The 22,500-nt window shown below is 44.1% G+C and overlaps 1 protein-coding gene across 1 annotated transcript; it reads left to right on the top strand.

Annotated features, from left to right (window-relative positions):
• Nucleotides 1–528: 528 nt before the first annotated feature.
• On the top strand, nt 529–16,056 carry wdr3 (WD repeat domain 3). The gene is made up of 27 exons (XM_080839900.1): nt 529–594; nt 1,053–1,265; nt 1,587–1,796; nt 2,148–2,266; nt 2,519–2,597; nt 2,893–2,988; nt 3,268–3,372; nt 4,585–4,686; nt 5,116–5,216; nt 5,604–5,705; nt 6,148–6,378; nt 6,836–6,929; nt 7,235–7,336; nt 7,514–7,599; nt 7,919–8,057; nt 8,330–8,386; nt 8,520–8,620; nt 10,573–10,684; nt 11,100–11,234; nt 11,810–11,860; nt 12,126–12,191; nt 12,401–12,493; nt 12,756–12,806; nt 13,195–13,238; nt 14,041–14,169; nt 14,776–14,869; nt 15,696–16,056. The coding sequence occupies exons 2-27, from the start codon at nt 1,092–1,094 to the stop codon at nt 15,849–15,851; spliced, it is 2,829 nt and encodes a 942-aa protein (XP_080696026.1). The 5' UTR covers nt 529–594; nt 1,053–1,091; the 3' UTR covers nt 15,852–16,056.
• The last annotated feature ends 6,444 nt before the right edge of the window (nt 16,057–22,500 follow it).

The following is a 22,500-nucleotide window of genomic DNA, read 5'->3' as shown; positions in this document are numbered from 1 at the left end:
AACAGTCAGCAGCTAGCTAAGATCAACATATCGTCACATTTACTATGATTAGTTAGTAAGCGTGCGTTCCTGATCAGCTGATTCACAACGAAATCATCACTTCCGGATTGCAATTTAGGGACACTCAATATATTGCCATCTCATATTTGAAACGTAATTTTGACTGCACAAATATCGTGCTTGTGTGATATTTGGTGTTGATGGCATTATTTGATATTGGCATGTAAATAACATATTTTTACATAATCAAACGCAAAACGATTTAGGGAGTTTATCCATGTTTCATAAACTATATCGCTTACTTCGTTAGAACTAAAGGGAAAGTCAAAAGCAATCTATAGTCTATCTATGTTACCAGGCATTTAGTCAATGAATAATAAATGGTCCATTGCAATATATCATTTAGTAATAAAAAAGTCGGTAGCCGTTTTTCTGTGCAAAACATAAAGAAAATTAAAATAAAATATATTTTAGAATGAAATTGATTACTCGATATTCCATTGACTTGGCTCTTTAGACTACCCCCTTTGGAATTTCATCCAGGCTCCTATGTGAACAACTTTGATCCACAAACATTTGCTAATTTACGAGCAGGTATGAGCGCAAAAACAAAAAAAACAATTAATATCAATAGATTTTTAAATCCTGGCTGTGTTTATAGGTTTGTTAATCCACTACAGATGGAATTAGACGTATATATGAGTAACACGTGGTTCATGTTGACTCGTGCTGAGTTCCATTTGCAGGCTAGCTAGCTAACTCATCTGGCTAAGAAGATAACCTACTTCACTGTTATCGATGCAAACATTTTCTCTAACCTAACCTCTGGTATCCTTAAAGTTAATGTTATTTAGCTATTCGATATGTAAGGAAACAAGGGTACTGAGGGTTGGAGAGTCCGATGGCTAGTTGTATTCATGTTGTATGGCGCTTACTGGGAAACCTTGTCAACAACATGTCAAGACTATTAACCAGTTAGCTAGTTATCTGTCAGTCGGTCCTATGCGTTCATACTGGCAGAATTAAGCTAACGTTATTCTCCATCTATGCAGGCCACCAGTTTAAGTTTATAAACCTTGTGGCGACTTGCCATGGGGTTGACGAAGCAGTACCTGCGCTATGTCGCAAGTGCTGTATTCGGGGTTATCGGGAGCCCCAAAGCCAACATCGCCTATGTTACTATCAGAGGAGGGGAGAAGGGACGCTTCGTTGCTGTGGCAGCCTGCGAACATGTGTTCATATGGGACGTGCGGAAAGCAGAAAAGGTAGGCATACCTGCATACCTGAATGTGGTACTTGTGTCAGAATGCACGACATAAATAGATGCCAGTCAGTACAGCACCAACTCCCTCTTGCTTGTATCTAAGCTATAGATTTAGGAGATGTATAGTGGAATCCACCTTGTATGCAAGATTTTCTCTAACCTTAAAACGGTTTCTTAAGGCCTGCATTGGGGTAACTACTCCTACCCTTTGCCTATGTACACAGTCGTTACTATCTGGATTTCATCATAGATTTGCGACCCTTTATTTTCGAAGGAATACATACATAATTCATGTTGCTTCATTGTGTCTTACCTGCGGCAGGTGCGGATTCTTGAGGGGAAGAAGCATGAAGTGACACATCTGTGCCCCTCTCCTGATGGCATCCACATCGCTGTGGGATATGAAGATGGCAGTGTGCGCATTTTCAGCCTTCTTAATGGAGAAAGCAACGTGTCCTTCAACGGCCACAAAACTGCAGTCACAGCAATCCAGTATGATTCACTCGGTGCCCGCCTTGTGACTGGATCACGGGTAAGGCCCCGCTTTAGTTTGAGTGTAATATTAGTCTGTCATCCCTGTAGAGAACAGAGAAATGAGAATAGTTTTTTTTCTCTCTTTTTTGTTTTAGGCGCTCCTCATTTTACAAAACAGTATTTTCTTTTCTTTGTAACAAATAGCTTTAGACCATATGTTGGTTATCAATCTGTAGGAGTAACAATTTGCATATTATTTCACATTCATCAAGAATGTTAAACCATCACAACCTAATTAGAATTAGGTAAGAGTGAAATGTATTAGCATTTCAGATATAGTACATACTTGACTCTGAGACTATTATACACTATATACTAATCCATGTCTCCATGCATCTTCCTATTACAGGACACTGATGTGATCGTTTGGGATGTGATAAATGAGTGTGGTCTGTACAGACTCAAAGGACACAAGGATGCAATTACACAAGTCCTGTTTCTAAAGGAGAAGAATCTTCTGGTGACCAGGTATAAATCTAAATCGGGTTCTATGCTGTATCCACCAGACATTTCTAATTCCCTCATTTGATATTGATTTTTGTTCATACATTCTTGGCGTGTGAGTCGTCTAAATCGTGAACAGAGCTAAATTATGTTGCTGTTTTGGCGTGTGTGTGTGTGTGTGTGTCTGTGTGTCTGTGTGTGTGTGTGTGTCCCTGTGTGTGTGTGTGTGTGTGTGTGTGTGTGTGTGTGTGTGTGTGTGTGTGTGTGTGTCTCCAGCTCAAAAGATACCTTTGTGAAATGGTGGGATTTGGACACTCAGCATTGTTTCAGGACCATGGTGGGGCATCGCAGTGAGGTGAGAAACTGAGGCTGATGTTTTCCTCCAAAACTTTAAAAACCTCAAAAGCTTTAATCTGGATGTGAAATGTGGAGATGCAAATCGTCTGTGTGAAATACATTGTTTCATGATGCTGCTAAATCTGGAACCTTCCTAGGCTTAGAAATGTATACATAAAATGAAGATTGGTGGCAGTTTTTCATTCTTGCGACATCTGTTTTATGTGATAAGTGTGGCAGTTTGTCCATTGCCAGTGATTGGTCAACGGCACACTTGCATGATGTTTGATTGGATTTTACTCCCTGTCTGTCAGGTATGGGGGATGGCCTTGCTCAACCAGGAGAACAGACTGCTGACAGGCTCAGCGGACAGTGAGCTTAGGGCCTGGGACATCACCTACCTTGACGAGGTGAGAGGAACCAACGGTGACAGGAACTATAAGAGTAACCAACTGTCACAGAACTAACACGGCCACTACCGCATGTCACAAACAGAAAAGAAATGTGCCAGCATGGTGTATATGTTACAACTAATGAAGCATTCTGGGAGCATGTTGTCAGTCTCCCATGAATCAAAATCCAGGTGTATCGTATTCCGATAAGTGTTGCATTCTAATTGTCTGAAGCTGTCAGAAGAAGACCGTGTAATCAGAACCTGAATTGACCGCTGTTTAATGTGTGTTTCACAGGGGAAGGAGGCAGGTGAGCCTCAGCAGAAGAAAGGCAAAAGTCTCCTCGATGATGATGATGACGATGATGATGCTGAGGAAGGTGCTGACGATGAGCTGGAGGAGGTAACTTGCTGTTGTGGAACATCTCCTAGGAATAACTCCTAAACGTCACCCAGTCCAATGCTAACCAATCCATTGGCTCGCATAGTGCCCTGCTAGGCTAGGGAAGAACACTGTCTGCACAGTTGTACCGAGTTCATCATAGAATGCATTGTACTGTGTCACTCATAGGCTATAGTGAAGATCACAACTTGCCATTTGAGTTTCGTTCTTGTTGTGACTAGTTCGAAGTTTCTGTGTGTGTGTGTGTGTGTGTGATGACTTGTTTCACTAAAACCAGCTTTATCCAGAATCTCCAGGCTGATGTTTTGCACAGTGGAATGTGCAGAGGACAATTCTGATCAATATCAGCACGCCACCCAGTTACTGGTCCATTGTTCTTAGCATTGTATGGCCCCTAAGGCGGAAATACCGTACCACAACAACAAGAAACCTCACATTATGAGAACATTGCAAAGCTAGCACATTGTTTTCAGTGTACCCGGTCGATATAAATGAATTAGGTTAAGAATACCACAGCAAGCAGATGTATTTCCTAGACTCGTCATTTAAATGGGAATCGAACACATGCCGTGTGTCCCTTGCATTACAAGAACCAGGCTGTGCTCCATGGGTGCATTTAGGGCTAGGAGCTATATCGGAAAAATATCAGTATATTCGATGCCGTTTAAGAAATAACCACATTCGTTATTTAGGCTATGCAGGTTACCATCTGCATGTTTTTAAAACTGACCACATTTTAATTGATTTATGGGATTTAATCATCTCCTGGTGCTATTGCGACAGTCATGTTTAGTTGTAGGCTGACATTTGAGTATTGGTCAGCCGATGCAATGGCTTCAAAACGACCTAGCAGCCACAGTAAACTAGGCGTTTCTCATCTCAAAATGCTTTTAATGTTGATGAAAACCGGCTAAAATTTTAAAAGTTTCTTCTCACGTGTATGGTTGCTTACCAGAACAGTTCTAATATATTGTAGTTCACTAAGTTCAGTTTTAGCGAACTGGTTGTGATTGTAGCCTACTCTATGGCAGGTGGGTAGGTTTTGGATATTATCTATCCAAGCTGAATTTAGTTGCCCTCCCTATACATCCAAAAGCCCACCTCAGGATATCATCTTAATGACTTTAAAGTAACGTGGACATTCATGGCCTGGCTGCGTCTTTTCTACAGTATTGGCAGTCTCCTCATGTGTGTCCCTTGGTGTGTCCACAGAGGATCCTGAGCTGTAAGAAGACCGGCTCCATCCTCAGGGAAGGCCGGGACAGAGTGGTGTCTCTTATGACCGACGCTAAAGGCAGATTCCTCCTGTGTCACGTAAGTCTGGACTTGCATTGAGCAAATCAGATACGTTCAGCCGTCTGTCCTATCTGTTTTTTTATCAAAGAACAGAACCACCTGTACAAACAGCAGTGTTAAGCCCATTACCCTGGTCTTGTTGAATTGATGTGCGTTATTAATAACCCAGGTGGAAAATATTGTTATCGTAAAGGTGTTAATTATCGTCAAACGTTTGCGTAGTCATGTATCCATTATTAAACTAAAGTTATATATCGTAACGGTGTGAATTATCGTCAAACGTTTGCGTTGTCATGAATCCATTATTAAACTTAGCATTTTGATTGTTTAACAGAATGGCCGATGTTTGACACTGTCCGATAACTGACATAGCCACGCCATGTAACTGAGTGACTGTGGTAGTAAGTTGATAGCTAAGGGGGTTGTTGGGGTCTGTCTGCCGTATAGGGTACAGATAATGGCCTGGAGGTGTTCTCCGTCTTACCTGAGGAGGAGATCCAGAAGAAGATGGAGAAAAAGCTCAAGAGGGCCCGAAAGAAGGCTTTGAAGTATGTACTGCTCAAATCACCTTGTGATGTCAAACGCCATGTTAATAGTTCTTAATGCTAGTGTGATACACAGTATGAAAATAGCTGGCCAATAATGGTATGTGATATCTTTATTTATTTTAAAGAACCAATGGGGACCACTTGGTGGTACTCTTCTCAGAGTGTAATGTTCAGCAGCCTCTTCCTAGTAAAAAAAAGCACTGGGGTACCTGATTCCATTTTACCTTTGACAAAGTGGAATTTTTCAGTACACTATCAGCTGCCTCTCTGTTCGCCTCACCCTTTTTAAGAGCCAGACTTTGATAGGCAGCTTCATCCAGTTACCGATGCCAGACGCTTTTTAAGATATAGGCCTTGACAGCCAGCTTCACACTGTGTTTCCTCCAGGGAGCAGGAGGCGGGGGAAGAGGCTGCGGAGCCCTCGGTGGAGAGGAAGGTGGGCGATGAGATCAACAGGCTGCTCACCCTCAGGGCCTCTGCCAAGATCAGGTGAGGGAGCTTCACAAGCACATTTGAGCTCCAGGTGAGGGGGCTTCTCAAGCACATTTGAGCTCCAGGTGAGGGAGCTTCACAAGCACATTTGAGCTCCAGGTGAGGGGGCTTCACAAGCCCGTTATGAGCTGCAGGCCTGGACCTTAATATTTAAAATGTTTAAGACCCTAGCATCTCGAATGCTCTGCTCCAACAGTGCTGCTTTTCTAAAACAAATTGTTATGAATTGTCAATCCTCGTAACATTTAGGCTAGCAGTGATAATAATAATAATAATCCATTTCCTCAGGCAAACATGAAATTAATTCATATTGTGAAATGTTTTGTTATGTAAATCCCAGAATGCAAAGAATTCTGTGTTGTTTTACTTCAGCATTCCTTTCGATTAAAGCTTCTAAATAAATAAATAAGTGTAATAAGTGAAAGTTTGTGACTGTCAGGTCTGTGGACTTCCTGATGATGCCCAGTGGAGAAATGAGGCTGGCGTTGCTGCTGCAGAACAACACGGTGGAGACGTACACGCTCCGGCCCAGCGACCAGACCCCGGCCGGCACCAAGACCTCGCGGCTCACGCTCGGTGGCCACCGCACAGACGCCCGCACGCTCACCTTCAGCTCCGAAAACTCCTCCATCCTCTCCGCCTCCGGGGAGACGGTGAAGGTGTGGAACAGGTGAGTGGAGGAGGATGTGAGGGTTAGGGGGTTACAGGGTGAGAGAAAGGTGTGGAACACGCAGACAAGACCTTTACCTACAACGCTGGATTAAACAGAGCGTCACAATAGGAAAACCATCGCTGCTATATAAATGCCTGAGATATTATTTAAGTCAATAATAAAAGCTATGCCTTTTTAGAACTTTATAATGTTAGGTGGTAATCATTTCATGCACACTTTAAAACAAACACAAATGAAGCTTTACTTGAAGCCTAACATGCTGTAAGTGAAAGTCTTCAGTACTGTGTGATGCTTCCAAGAGATGTAAGAATTGTAAGGTTTAAGAACCAATAAAGAGTAACCAACGCTGTCCCTGTATGTTCTGACCGCGCTCTCCTCTTCTCCTCCTGTGCTCCTCCTCATCCTTCTCTGTTCCTCCTTCTCTGCTCCTCCTCCTGTGCTCCTCCTGTCTCAGGTCCACCCTGCAGGTGGTGCGCACCATGGCGTGTGAATACGCCCTCTGCTCTCTCTTCGTCCCCGGAGACCGACAGATCATCCTGGGCTCCAAAGTAAGGCCTGTGGTGGACTGTTATGCATGGATTATATTATATATATCATTTGCGTTTCAGTGACCTTTTGGACGTAATTAGTTGCCCAGTTTTGATGGAATAATCATAGAAATGGGTTTACTTTATTTCATTGTTGGTTCAAATCCTAATGTCTCTCTCTATGTCTGTCTTTTCTGTCTGCCTCTCTTTCTCTCTCTCTCTTTCTCTTCCTCCTACTCTGTCTCTCTCACTCTCTCTCCCTCTCTCTCTGTCTCTCATATACCCTCCCTGCCTCTTTCCCTGTTCCTTTCTTGTCTTTCTCTCAGACGGGAAAGATCCAGATCTTTGAGCTGGCTTCAGGCAGTCTGCTGCAGACCATAGACGCCCACAGCGGGGCCGTGTGGTCCATGTGCCTCTCACCTGACCAGGTACGCTCCTCCCCCAGATCACACATTTGAATTGAGGCGTTTGGTTCTGTGTTGTAACGTCACGATGTTGGGCTCAGTAATATGACACTCAGCTGACTGCAGTGTGTGTGTGTGTGTGTGTGTGTGTGTGTCTCTGAGTCTCTGATATGCTGACAACTGTTTTCTGTCTGCGTGCAGAGGGGCATTGTGACTGGCGGGGCAGACAAGACAGTGAAGTTCTGGGACTTTGAGCTGATAAAGGACGAGCAGTCTGAAGCATCAAAGTGAGAAAAAACCCTTATCTGTCGGAAGTTGCACTCTGTTTGTCAAAGGGCGAGGGGAATTATGTCAGTGGAACATTGCCTCACTGTGAGGCCATCAAGTGTTTAAGGGGTGTCATAATCTCATTCAGTTCAGTTTGTTTGATCGCTGAGTATGTGAATAGATTTTGTATTTACTTGGGTGTCTGACTGTTTTATGCCTTTGTGCGTGTCTGTGTGTGTGCGTGTCTGTTTGTGTGTGTGTGTGTATGACTGCCTGTGTGTGTGTGTGTGTGTGTGTGTGTGTGTGTGTGTGTGTGTGTGTGTGTGTGTTTGTGCACAGGAGGCTTACGGTGAAACACACCCGCACTCTGCAGCTGGATGAGGATGTGCTGTGTGTGCGCTTCAGTCCTGACAGCCGGCTGCTGGCCGTGTCGCTGCTTGACAGCACCGTTAAAGTCTTCTATGTGGACACACTTAAGGTGGGAGCTTTCCTATGATTCCCAAACTCTCAATTTAACAACTTTTCTCTCGCATCCCTTAAGAAACTGATCTTTCCATAAAGCACTTCAGTGAATTAAGTTACTGCAGTCAAAGATGACACAAACATTGTAGTTATCTAGAGAGAATAATTTAACCATTTTTTTCAGCACTGGAGTGCAATTTTGATACAAAATGTAGTTGTTTAATCAATTATGGTGGTCAACAACTCTCCCCAGTAACGTCCTAACTGTCAGCTGTCTCTATTTCTAAGTTCTTCCTGTCTCTGTATGGTCACAAGCTACCTGTCCTCTGCCTGGACATCTCTCATGTAAGTACCTGCCACTTTCAGCCTTTGTATCTGCCACTATAGTCTGATTTGTGTCCCCTTCCCTTTCTGCTCACATTCCTTTTAACCCTGACAGGCCTAAGTCTCTTCATCTCTGCTCTGCTCTGCTCTGTAGGATAGTGCTCTGATAGCCACTGGCTCAGCTGACCGAAACGTGAAGATCTGGGGCCTGGACTTCGGTGACTGCCACCGCTCCATGTTTGCGCACGATGACAGGTAAGCACCAGGAGGAGCCAGCAGGGTGTGAGCTGACTGACCTACACACGGGCTGACAATTACACGTTTTTCTTTCATAACTGCATTTGCAAGGTTGGCCAGTATCTCAGTGAGGTGGCTACCTAGCTCATTTCATAACTTCAAGGTTAGACAGTATCTCAGTGAGGTGGCTACCTAGCTCATTTCATAACAGTATCTCAGAGTTGGCTTCTGTCATATTTTTATCTTCTTTATTACTGTACTGTTGAATAATGTGTATGGCTGGTACTGGAACATGGACATCTCAACAAATAGAGATAGCTCTTTATAACTTATGAAGAGGCTGCCAGAGGCAGAAAAGGCCCCTTTTTAGAGACTTCCTATGGCAGACTTAGACAGTCTTATAAACCCAAGTGAGCAGATAGCATTTCCGAGAAATCATGAGGCAGACAGGCCTGTTATTATAACCCCGATTGCAAAGACACCTTTTATGATAAATCACGTGGCAAACATGCCTCCTCTGCATAGGCTACCTAGATGCTTCAGGGACAAAGGGGTGTCAGGGCAAGGTGACAGACGCCTCTGCAAAAGCCACAAGGCAGACAATGTGAAGAACTGTGTCTGAAAGCCCCCGAGATACCTGGTATCACAGGAAGCTGTACACCATGTATCTCAAGGTGGTTAATTCTGTTGACAGAGACAAAGCAAACTGGTTGATAGGCAACATTGTTAAGATAGTTGGACCGATTGTTCTCCATCTCGGTGCGGTCAGGTCCAATGACGCAAGTAAGGTACCTGTTGTTTTCCATCTCTAGGTGCGGTCGAGTCCAATGACGCAAATAAGACCCAAATGAAACCAGAGCAAAGGGTGATTTGATCAATATAAAAGTGGGCACGGGGACTTGTTGGTTAGATTATCTACTTGATCACTTTAGCTTATGACTAGAGTTTTTGAGATGCTCCATGGACCAGCTCAGCAGTAGTTATCTCCTCTGAATAAACCGTTCAGTATACTCATACCTATTTGCCTTGAGAAGTTTCTTGAGAACTCTTAGAATAAGACACGACACTTCCTAGCTCATTTCATAACTGCAAGGATGGCCAGTATCTCAGTGAATTGGCTTTCCAGCTCCTTTAATATCTGCAAGGTTGGACAGTATCTCAGTGAATTGGCTACCTATCTCATTTCATAACTGCAAGCTTAGACAGTATCTCAGTGAGGTGGGCTACCTAGCTCATTTCATAACTGCAAGGATGGACAGTATCTCAGTGAATTGGCTACCCAGCTCCTTTAATAACTGCAAGGTTAGACAGTATCTCAGTGAGGTGGGCTACCTAACTCATTTCATAATTGCAAGGATGGCCAGTATCTCAGTGCAAGTGCATGGTTAGACAGTATCTCAGTGAGTGGGCTACCTAGCTCATTTCAGTTGTTGACAGAGCGAGGGGTTGAATTCCCAGATCTAGTGGACAGCAGGTCTCACACAGTGGCCTCTCTTATCTTTATACCTAAACAAGTCACCTGTCTGTTGATTTATAAAAACGAAATATGAGAAGCCTGCTGTTTTTCTTGATAACAGTGGGACTGTTGGTAGTTTCTGTAAAACCCCTCAACGTTGCAACAGTAACTTAGAGGATGCATACTGAAGTGGGAGCATCAAGCTGTCCATTTCCACAGCCATCTGTTGACTTTCAACCTACTCAGGACATATTTATGAGGCTGGTATATGTGGACAGTGTTTGCATATGTCTGAGTTTGGATAAAAGTTCACAAACTTCAGAGAGAGAGAGGAAAAAAAGAACTTCACAGACACAGAGCGATGACATAATTCCCAGATGGCCCAGTAAAGTCATAATTTTGTCATCCATTGCTTCCCTTCAACCTTGTTATACCTGGTCTGTATTTTTTTTTGTCCCTCTTCTTAATCTTTCTTCGTCCTCCCCTCTCTCTATCTCTCCATCATCTGCTTCAGCGTCATGTTTCTCCAGTTTGTCCCCAAGACCCATCTGTTCTTCACGGCGGGCAAGGATAGGAAGATCAAACAGTGGGACGCCGACAAGTTTGAACACATCCAGACTCTAGAGGTGACATTCCCCGGAACGTTGTCCCTCTTTTTTTGTTTTGTTCCCTGATCCCTCTCTCCATGCGTGCTGGTCCTACCCAGGGAGGTGAAAGGTGTGAGAGGAGGGGTGGGGGGGCAGGAGGTGGTGATTTTAATGGAAAACATAAGGGAACCCCATGGGACGCATGCTGTAAATAGCTCCACCTGGCTATTTAATTATAGTTTTAACTTTACAGCCATCTGTGTGTGTGTGTCTGTTTCTGCTTTTTAATTACAGAGTGTTTGTATACCTCACTTTGACGGGGCTAGTTCTTGTCCTTAAATAGTCCCAATGAAGAGTTAATGCCTTTGGATGCATGTGTGTGTACATATGTCCGTGTCTGTCTCTGTATACAAATTTGTGTGTGTGTGTGTGTGTGTGTGTGTGTGTGTGTCAGGGCCACCATCGGGAGGTGTGGTGTTTGGCCATCAGTCCCAACGGCGACCACATCGTGTCGTCCTCCCATGACAAGTCTCTGCGCCTGTGGGACAGGACCAGGGAGCCCATCATCCTGGAGGACGAGAAGGAGACGGTGAGACTTAGACACACACAGCAGGTTAACCTCTGAACCGTTAGATGGTGAGACTTACATTCAGAGCAGGTTTACCTCTGAACCGTTAGACGGTGAGACGAACATTCACAGCAGGTTTACCCCTGAACCGTTAGATGGTGAGACTTACACACAGCAGGTTTACCTCTGAACCGTTAGATGGTGAGACTTACGTTCACAGCAGTTTACCTCTGAACCGTTAGACGGTGAGACGAACATTCACAGCAGGTTTACCTCTGAACCGTTAAAAAGATGTCCACTCAGTCAGCTCATTTGGTTATGTATTGTTGTGTGTATGTGTGTATACTGTATGCTATTGTTGTTTATGTAAGTGTGTGTTATTTACTCTAGGGTGTGTGTGTGTGTGTGTGTGTGCGCGTGTGTGTGTGTGCTGTATACTATTGTTGTGTGTGTGTGTGTGTGTGTGTGTGTGTGTGTGTGTTTGTGTGTGTGTGTGTGTGTGCTGTATACTATTGTTGTGTGTGTGTGTGTGTGTGTGTGTGTCTGAGACTGAGTGATATACTCTCTGTAACCTTTTTTCTTCCTGCCTTTCACAGGAGAGGGAGGCGGAATTTGAGGAGAGCATGGCTAAAGGAGATGAGCCAGTGGTGAGTCATTTTGTGTGTGTTTGCGTGCGTGTTTGTGTCTGCGTGTGTGTGCCTGTGTCTGTGTGTGTGTGTGCCTGTGTCTGTGTGTGCATGTGTGTGTGTGTGTCTGTGTGTGCCTGTGATGTGTGTTTGCCTGTGTTTGTGTGTGTCTGTGTGCGTGCGTGTGTCAGTGAGTGGGTGTGTGCATTTCTGTGCGCATGCGTGTGTGTGTTTGCTGTATGTAGTCGTGTCTAACTAGTGTGTGTGTGTGTGTGTGTTCTCGTAGGTTCCTGGAGAGACGGCTGGTGAAGCAGCACCTGCCGCAAAAAAGACGATAGAAACGGTCAAAGCTGTGAGTGTTCCTCTCTGTGAGAGAGATCACAGTTCAGTGTGTGTCTGCATTACATCAATATCATGTCCGAGAAAGATTATATTTCAAGGAGACACCATTTAAAATCATCTGTGCCTTTTGGGTTTATTTTGGGAAGTATTTTGGTGTCCGTCTGTCGATCTGAATCTCATTATTTTCTTTCCCACCCTCCCCTCTGTCCCTGCCTGAAGGCCGAGCGCATCATGGAGGCTCTGGAGCTGTACAGAGAGGAGACGCAGAAGATGGAGGAGCACGAGGCAGCCTGCAAGGCAGCAGAGAAACCGGTACAGAGCTTTCTGACGCACACACACACACACACTAGCCAATCCAAACACACGCACACACACACGCACACGTACGCACACACACGCACACACACGCACACACACACACACTCCCCACCCAAACCAAACACACAGGTCACTTTAACAGACTTAAGTTGTTTGAAACACCTCTTCTGGTGTAAACTAGGGTTGGTCATCAGCAGCTGTGGTCCATTATGTGTTGAGGAACAAATGTTCTGCTTTTTCTTTTCTCTTCCTTCAGCTGCCCCCTCTAAGGATGAACCCCATCCTGGTGGCCAATGGGAACGCCTCAGTAAGTATTCTGCATTTATGCAGCGCAGTACAGACCCTGGTGTGGGTTCAGGCACAGATAGCCACTGCAGCGCAGACCCTGGTGCGGGTTCAGTCCCAGATAGCAACTGCAGTACAGACCCTGGTGTGGGTTCAGTCCCAGTTAGCCACTGATCGTCTGAGCACGTCTGGGACTGTAAGAGATGCCCAGAGTGAAGCAGAACACCTCTGACTGGGTTTAGTGACCTGGAAATGACTTGGATATTTCACTACCAGCCACCAATGTGTCTGTGTGATTCAGGCCTTGGGTTCTGTAACTGTTAATGTGTAACTGTGTATATAAATAAATGAAATGTAATTGAAGTACTGTGGCAGCAAAGTTAAAGGGTTGATTTTGTATCCCTCTTCAGCCCTCCCGCTACGTGCTGGATGTCATCAAGAAGGTTCGCTCCAGGTGAGGCCTCCTGTCGTCATGGAGATCCACTAATGCGTTTGCACATGATTGATTTCACAAAAACAAATATTCTGCTGCCCTTGGCTGTGTCATAGTTAGCACATCCTGTGTGTTGTGTGGTAGCCATTGCTGAATTTTAAATACATCTTTTCTAGAAATATGTTCTATGAAATACAAATATGGTGGTTTACCGTTAATTATCTAGGGTTCATAACATCATGCGTATTCACTAATCCATTCTGATTGACTTAGTGTTGACTTTGGGGTTACAGATCAATAATAATGCATTTTCTTGTTCTAATCGGATTTCAATGGGGAGTCTGTATTTGTTTTATGCCCTGATGAAGTGGTCTATTGAGTTGATGTGACCTGACTAAATATGTTAGGTTTAGATTACTTAGGGGACGTGGCCTCATACGTATAGGTGGATGTTTAATGTGGGCCCATAAACTTATACACACTAATCTGAGGAACTGATACCACTTGAACCACGAGCCCCTTCCTGTGGATACTCCCGTGGTTGTGGCCCTGATCAAGACTACATCACGCCTAGAGGCTGCTGCTTTCTGAATCAGTTGTAGTTGGCTGAATCACAGATTATCTCTCTCTCCCTCTCTCTCTCTCTCTCTCCCACTCTCTCCCACTCCTGCTCCCACTCTCTCTCTCCCACTCACTCTCCTACTCCCACTCACTCTCTCTCTCTCTCTCTCTCTCTCTCTCATTTCTCTCCCACTCACTCTCTCTCTCTCCCACTCTCTCTTCCACTCACTCTCTCTCTTTCTCTCCCTCTCTCTCTCTCTAGTGAGTTGGAAGTGTCTTTGCTGGTGCTGCCCTTCATGTACGTGCCTGACCTGCTGAAGCTCTTTAACTGCTATGTGAAGGATGGCCTGGAGGTGGAGCTGGTGTGCCGCTGCCTCTTCTTCCTGCTTAGGTAAAGCCCTCCTAACACAGCGCCGGTCTGATTTACATCACACACTCACTCATGTGAAAGCGTTTTTGTGAGGAGTAGGAGAAATACATGCGCCCTCTGTGTGAGTTTTTTTGTTCCCAAAAACAAAACAGAAATACAGCGAGTTCTGTGGCGAACAGGAGCAGGAGTCTCACAGATGACACGAGCGCCATGGCTGTAGTTGCCCCTCCTCCTGGTCTTGATGCCCTTGTTAATATCTCATGTCCATCGGCCAATGGACACAAAAATCATGTTTTTTAACTTCACTACCTTGATGCCCTTATGTACCCTCAAAACAATATGCCCCACCAATGCCCCCAAGTGGTCTTGCCCCTAAAATTATGAAATTCCAGGCCTGGTGGCAGATATTTTAACTAAGTTAGAAATAAATAGCACTTTTAAATAACACTGGATTTATAGTTCAGGACGTGGTCAGGTATAACAAAATGCTATACACATGAAGGAGTACAGAGTGACTTTCAATGTGTGTGTGTGTGTGTGTGTGTGTGTGTGTGTGTGTGTGTGTGTGTGTGTGTGTGTGTGTGTGCGCTTGCGTGCACGTCTTCACTTTTCCATATTTCTGCACAGGGTTCACTTTGGCCAGATCACTACTAATCAGGTGATGCTGTCTGTGATGGATGAGCTCAGAGTCAACACCATATCTAAAGTGAAGGAAATTAGGGTGAGTACACTGTACTTGTGATTAGCCACAGTTACCCCAGTGCCTATTAGCAGGACTAAAATACACTGAAACCTGCCGTTACATTGAATTACATGAAAGGTGGTCTCCATGTTTTGTCGTAGAGTGAATATATGTGTAGTTAAATGTGTAGTAATTGCACCATTTTCTCTTCTTAGTTATTATTAGGGGTGGGAATCTCTTGGCACCTCACGATTCGATTCGATTCCGATTCAGAGGTCAACGATTAGATTCTTAACCGATTATCGATTTTAAACCAATTATCGATTATCAATTCTAAACCGATAAAACCATTATTGATGCATTTCGACTTTTAAATCATTTGAGTTTGCTACTCAGAGTCTAAAATCACTTCCTACTTTGTGTTTGATAATTAAAGAAAATCAACAGATTAATTTTTTTTAAATTACAAAATCGATTATAAACTTTTCTGAATCGAGACAGAATCGTTTTAGAGAGAATCCCCCCACCCCTAGTTATTATGTCATATTTATTACAGTGTAATAAGCTGTATAATCAGTATAAGTAATAAACGCTCAGTAAAAGATCAGCTCTGTGTCTGAGTATACTCAGTATTGTAGATATGCACAGTTTATCAGTAGTCATGTTCAGAGAATCTAACCCATTAGCTTTGGACTACAAGTCCACAAGATGAGTTATGAAATCGAAGCTGCAAAGCTACACAATTAGTAACTGCAACAAGAGATGAGTGTATTTGGGATAAATAGTATAATTTGAAAGTTTTTTGGGGAAAAGTATTAATGTAAATATCATTAACGTTAATGTTTCCTGCGTATTACCCTCATAGGATGTTTTGGGGTTCAACGGCGCTGGACTCCAGTTCCTGCAGCGCGAGATCGAGAGCAAGGAGGACGTGATGTTCTTCGCCGATGCCACCGGCCACTTTGGGGAGAAGAAGAGGAAGAGGAGGAAGAGGGAGAGAGCCATCCTTTCATTTGCATAAACAAAGAAAGAACGAAAAAATGTTTGTCTGGCATTTTGCTTTTCTTATAAACTGCCTTTGTGAATGTATGTTAGACGCACCACAGCGAGGACCATTTTGTCTTCTGGAAGATAGCCTACATTTTGATGGGACTTAGTATGGGGAGTATGTTGTGCTGAAAAAAAGGGGAAAATATCTTGACCTTTGCCACAACTAACTGCATCTGTGTTGTCAGGCTTTTAATAAAAGGTATTTGTAATAAAATACAAAAGCAATCTTTGCGTCAAGGAAGGTGAATGTATGTAGCAGGTCCCTTCAGAGCTATACATCCATTTAAAATATACACTACATGTACTCTAATACCTATATTTTCTTTTGACTGACATTTTTCTCCTCTAGTCCTTGTTAATCTCTCCCTCCCCATAGCCGCGCAAATAAGTCCAGACAAGTGTGATGAATGCTTTTTGCTACAGCTTTTCCTGTACAAGAGCTCAGGAGAGACTTTCACTTGCGATTGTGTGTTTGTGGTGTGTGTAGACCCAGAGGTCCCGTACTGAGGGCCGTGTCGAGAGCTTTCACCAGAGGCTCGGACCACCGGCAGCACAGGCCTCAGCGTCGCAAAGCGAGAGTGGGAGTTCCAATTATTCTCCCAAACCTCCCTTAACTGCTGTCACAGAGAAATAGGGAGGGAGACTCTTATATAGAGCGCTCTCCCTCTCTCTCAACCGTGTTATTCCAAAGGGTTATTCTCTATGGAAGCAGAGCAGGGTAGTAGTAAGCCTACAGGCAGGATGCAGGTAGACTTTAACACGCTCGTAACTTGGACACAATTTACAGTTACTAGGCCGCGTGTACGTGGCAGTCATATTTCACGGCTGTGGGAGTCGTGTGGGTATCAGAGGAGGGGAGGTAAGGGTGGCAGCAAGGCCCACAACTGGTCATGCTTTTTTATTTTCACAGTTCTCCCACCCAGTCTCTCTCTGCGAAGGAATGCTCCGCTTTCAAAATGAAAAGTGTAAACTGTAGCTTTCCTGACACTTACCTGCGGTTCACGCCCACATCAAACACATCATTCGCAGCGGTGCGTTAATAAGGCCGTCATCAGAGGGCTTGAGGTAATGAGATTACACATCACAAACACCTTCACCCCTCTGTTCAATTTTCTGTCCAACCTCACATAGCAGGCCAGAAAACAAATGAACTGTGTATTTATACGGCCGTAAAAAGCCTGACAGCTTTTATGGGGGAACATTTGCTCTTTTGGCCGTAAATGTCACACCTACCAAGATTAAAAATTCCTAAAGAGAGGAAGGGGGCCATTTTTTTTTTTTTTTTTTTAAACCAGACTCGCCCACGGTGTGGTGTTTGACACGACGGCGGCCTGATTTTTAATTGAAGCTGCTTGGAAAAAAAAACTCTTTTACAGGAGAGACATTATTCAACGTTAAACAGAGGGTTACATATGCTGACTCCAACAGCAAAGCATCAAAAACTGTGAGATCAGGGAGTTACCCCACAAAACCTGCCATCTTCGAGAAGTCAGTCTGGGCCAGTTTAAGACTTCAGCACTGGAGTTACCCTACGAAACCTCCCATCTACGAGAAGTCAGTCTGGGCCAGTTTAAGACTTCAGCAGTGGCCTCAGATGATCAGCAGCAAGACTAGGTCCACCACTGACTGCAGTCTACAGGAACAAAAGCCAGATAGGTTTCATAACGGTGCGAAGTATAAGGTGTCAGTTGAAATATTTAGGACCTTTGCTTCACAGCCCGAAGCCCTGAATTCAGTTAAGAGATACGTCGTTGGGAAAGGTTGGGAATTATTTTTTATTTATGCTCACCTCTTTTGTGTGGTTTCCACATACAGTCTACTCTACTTGGTCAGGATTTGATAACTGGCCTTACACATTTTGGCAGCTTTTCAGATTGTTTGGCCTACAAAGCCTTTCAGGTGCTGGCATTACCTGCAAAGTGTGTCAGGCCGAGGTGTTGTCTGACATATTTGTTGAGTTTGGCCTCAAGTAAACCTCAAGACACCCTGTGGATGGAGGGACAGGCTAACTGATATTTAACACTAACAAAAAATCAGTAAATTAAAGGTAATGGATTTTTGCACTGAAGTTCAACTGGTTGACTAGGCTTACAACACTAGGTAGCCCACTTAACGATCAAAATACATAACTGTCGGACCTAAAATAGCCAACTGTAAGTCACCCTGGGTGACTAAATGACTAAAAGTTAAAATGTCAGTAATGAAAGAATGTTCGAGCCTTCCATTTGGCCTGTCGTTGGTAGGGTTTAGTGTACAATAATGGCCATTCAAAGACAGTCCTTTGACCAGTTGTACTGCATGTACACACTAGGTGGCAGCATTGACTTTCCAAAGAGAACCTCTAGCCGACAATCACATGGGCCATCCGAGAGCACTTACCCCCACCGACAGCCAGGAGGTTTGAGTGATGTCAGAAACTTCACCGCTGTCACATCACGGTAAGAACGCCTCCCTGGTGTTTCAGCCGCACTTGTGTCAGTAATCCTTTTTTTTCCGCTCTCTTTTTGACGGCAGAGTTTCGGTTTGGTTTCTGACACCTGTTGACTAGCGGTTAGCGTTTCACGTCTCAGCTTAAACCGTATAGGATTAGAACCTCACACCTGTCACACTAGCTCCTAACTGGGAGCATTCATAGATGTAACTAAGAGACTGAATATGGCCTCCGTTATTGCTTTTCTCCCTCCCTGATGGCGTCCAGTGGGATCAGTTATTGTTAAGTCTGTGACCAATAGGGAGTGAGCAAACTGCATAGTTGCCGTCCACACTGCAGCATCACTGTCTTCCATCTGAAATGTATTGCTACCTTAGAACAATATGCCCTTGTTTTCTCCATGATGTAAGTGCACATGGCATTATTCATTAAAAGCTTGGAGTAACCACAGTTTCCTTGTCCCCCAAAGTTACACAGTAAATTCCATAGACACCTGCTACCTGCCATCAGCCTGAAAATGAATATGTATTTTGCTCCCTGGAAAGTTAATCTGTTTTATAATTCTGCAGTGTTGGTGTTGTTGGCAGTTAGGTCATTCAGCTTGAGTGTGCATGTGCATATGCCTGTGTGTGTGTGTGTGTGTGTGTGTGTGTGTGTGTGTGTGTGTGTGTGTGTGTGTGTGTGTGTGTGTGTGTGTGTTTGTGTGTGTGTGTGTGTGTGTGTGTGTGTGTGTGTGTGTGTGTGTGTGTGTGTGTGTGTGTGTGTGTGTGTGTGTGTGTGTGAGAGAGAGAGAGAGAAAGAGAGAAAAAGACAGTGTCAGAGTGAGTGAGTGATACTTGATTTTTCTGTGTGTGCGAGCAAAGAAGGGTCAGAGTTTATTTTTACGTGTGTGATTGTGATGTGTTGACCTCACACACCTCATGACAAGTCTCTGGCCTCTACTTACGTCAAGCACGGAGGTAAACTGCTAACAGGAGACTTTTCAAGGCTTTTCCTGAGGTGTGAGGGGCCTGTAAGCATCTAGTTAGAGCCCAAGCAATGAGGTGACAGCAAGGCCCCAAACGACTTGTCGTGAGGGAATTCCAACAGCCATTTAATGCATGTAGCACATATTTTTCAAACTCTTCTTTTACTCCTGGGTTCCTTTGCTTTTCTTTCTGCTTATTCGCCATTTTTTTTTTTTTGAAGATTCCCACATGAATAAGTATTCCATGTAGTTTGATGGAATAGCAAGAGGAGAAGTGACGTCTTCAAAGGACGGGGAGACCAGCAACACCAGTCACAACACTTAACCAGCTTCCGCCCTGGGAAAAGAGCACTGATGAATACCTAGGATGATACACTGCCATCAAAACAACAGAAGGCAAACTCTGACACATGAAACATGGCAGAGGTATGGTGGTGTAGTCATGACATTGTTGGAATGTTCCGGGCGGCCATGTGACATGCTGTGCAGCTGTACGCCTTCCAGGTGGAGTGCAGGTTTGGTTGGAGGGGAAAGGGGGGGACGGGGGGTGCTGTCCCATGTGTGGAACATGTCATGTGGGAGGAAGAGGGAGCCATGTTTTTAATGAGAGCGGTCTGGAGAGATCAGGGCACAGGAAACCAGTCCTCCCCCGCCACCACCACTGCTGTTCCAGTGTCAGAGCTACCCTCATCCCACTGCGCCTCCTCCTTCTCCTCCTCCTCCTTCACATCCTCCTCCTCCTCCTCCTGACACAGTCATTCATTCACTCGCTCGGCCTCTTTGTGTGTGTCTCCATCTCTGGGACTCTGGCTTTCTTTATTTCTTTTTTTGTTTCTTTCTTTCTGTCTTTCTGTCCCATCGTTTCTGTTTTTCTCTCTCTCTGTACGTCTGTCCTGCTGACATTTCCTGTCACACACATACACACACACACACACACACACACACACACACACACACACACACACACACACACACACACACACACACACATTGCTTGTTTGTAGTGTCCATCTGCCTCATGCTTGCGCTGAGCTTCTTGCTCATTTACACACAAATGAAATGCACTTCTTGCAATATTTAATTAACACAAAATTAATATTTAATGAACACAACACACACTAACTCACACACTCACACGCTTCCTCTCTCTCCTCCCTCTTTCTCTCTCTCACACTCACACACACACTCTTTCTCCATCTCTGTTCCTCTCTTGTACCCCCCCCACCCCTTTTTTAAGCCCTCTCCCCAGAAATCCATGCAGCTGATGTAATTAGTCACTTTAGAGCCGTGCACTTGGTATTACTGCCCATAAACAGACATTCAATCCCTTCCTTAGAGAGTGCTGTTTATCCTGCGCTTTACAGTGCTTTCAGCTCTCTGTGTACCCACACCCAAACAATAATGCCACTATGCTCCACAGCTGGAACTATATTCATCTGTCCAATTAAAAACAAATACAGGAAAAGGAAAAACAAAAAAGAGAAAATAAATAGGAATCGATTAGGGGTCGTTCCTGTTAAGATTTGTTCTAAAAACATTCGTGTGGAGGGTGGCACTGTGTTTTTTTCTTTTTTTTGTGAAAAGGAAAGGTAAAATTATTTACGACGTGCGTTTAAATAGGGGCGAGGAATGAAATACATGTTTGTTTTCCCCGAACAGTTTGATCTGCATCATTATCTAAATAGGATGGGTCATAAATCTGTGTGACAGGGCGGAGAGGAGAGGGGACGTCTAAGCCTCGCCAGCCCAGGCCAACAGCACGCGTCTGTCTGGCAGGGAAGAAGCCAACACTGTCCAGAGCAGGGCTGCGTGATCGGCTTTAATGTGAAACACTATTGCGTGTATGGACGAAATCCTAGGTAAATCCCAGTACCAGCTGAACATTGCCATTGATATTTTTGCTATGCATTTATTTTGCCATAAACAGTTACAAGAATGCTGGGAGAAAGAAATGTTCTCCGTCTCCGGCCTTTCTGACTCTTAAGGAGTAATGACTTGTGTAGAAGTATATTGTGAATAATTATATGAATGAATAAAACAGGAATTATACACTAAAATATATGTGGGTTATTTTAAATGAGGAAGTGTCATAGAGATGCAATCTGATAGTCCTTATTGTCTGAGTAGAGAAGAATAGTCTTAGTAAGGAGCGTTACAAATGGGAAACTGACAGTGGCAAAGTTACAACACTGTGTGTTTGGCAAAGTTACAACACAAATGTGTTTTGAAAAGTCACAAACAAGACCTGCAGTCAGTCAGTCAGTCAGTCAGTCTGTCACTGATAATAAAGTAGTCTCCTTGCACAAGTGAAAATGTTTCCCCAGAAAGAAAGAAAGAAAGAAAGAAGGAAAGAGAAAGAGAGAGAGAAAGAGGGGGCGGCCATAGTGCGCTGACCAGGCACCACAAAAGACGCCTGTTAAACCCAGACCAGCCTAAGTAAGCGCTTGTTTTCTGCCTCCATCCCTGGAACATAAACAATAAAAGTCAGACTTTCCTCACAAATGATCAATCAGGGCTCCGAGGCCAGGAGTCAGGGGGGTTCCACCCTGCCGATATTTTAGTGGGCCCGCTGGATGTTAGGCCACATTGTTTCCCGCGGCGATGTCACCCTGGCGACGGGTAGGTGTTGACACGCGAGCCTGACGAGTCAAACTCCCAGCCGACAGACGACCCAATATCCTGTGTGAAAAGCCACTTCATAACATGCGCCTGGAGGTTTAGAAACATAGGAGATCACCATAGAAAACGGACCCTTACATGTGTGCCTGTCATGTCACCGACTCAGTTATGTTTGGACAAGGTTGTGGAGAGGTACTTTTTTTTGTCTTGTAATAGAGAGGCCATTTTTTGTCTTGAAATGGTCAATTATGACATTTTCTGGAACATTACTCTAAGACGACCGATAAAATTGGACTAATCCAGTGGTTCCCAAACTTTTCATGGCAGGCCACCCCTTTGACAAGGAAAATAAATAGTTGCATAGTGTTGCTTTCAACTTAGGTATGTTATCAGTTAAACTTTATTTAATTGTATTTGATCAGGGGTCTTGTTTAAACCATGAAGGCCTGTGTTAGGCACATGTCCGTTATATTAATAATTAGACTAGCTATCCCTTATGACATTTAGGCTAAACGACAGGACCTGACCATATTTAGGAAGTAGGCTATACATTCATCACTTAATAGACTAGTTACAGGCTACTATTTGACCTGTAGTTGGTTG

The sequence above is a fragment of the Sprattus sprattus genome (genome assembly GCF_963457725.1).
Source record: "Sprattus sprattus genome assembly, chromosome: 5".
NCBI lineage: Eukaryota > Metazoa > Chordata > Actinopteri > Clupeiformes > Clupeidae > Sprattus > Sprattus sprattus.
The sequence above is the reverse complement of the archived record's forward strand: the minus strand, read 5'-3'. Positions and strand labels throughout refer to the sequence as shown.

Excerpts from the sequence above, each read along its gene's own strand:
- wdr3 (XM_080839900.1), top strand. The coding sequence starts at position 1,092 with ATGGGGTTGACGAAGCAGTACCTGCGCTATGTCGCAAGTGCTGTATTC. Across the intron at positions 2,598-2,892 it reads TGGTGGGGCATCGCAGTGAG|GTATGGGGGATGGCCTTGCT; the intron begins GTGAGAAACTGA and ends CCTGTCTGTCAG. Across the intron at positions 11,861-12,125 it reads CTAAAGGAGATGAGCCAGTG|GTTCCTGGAGAGACGGCTGG; the intron begins GTGAGTCATTTT and ends GTGTTCTCGTAG.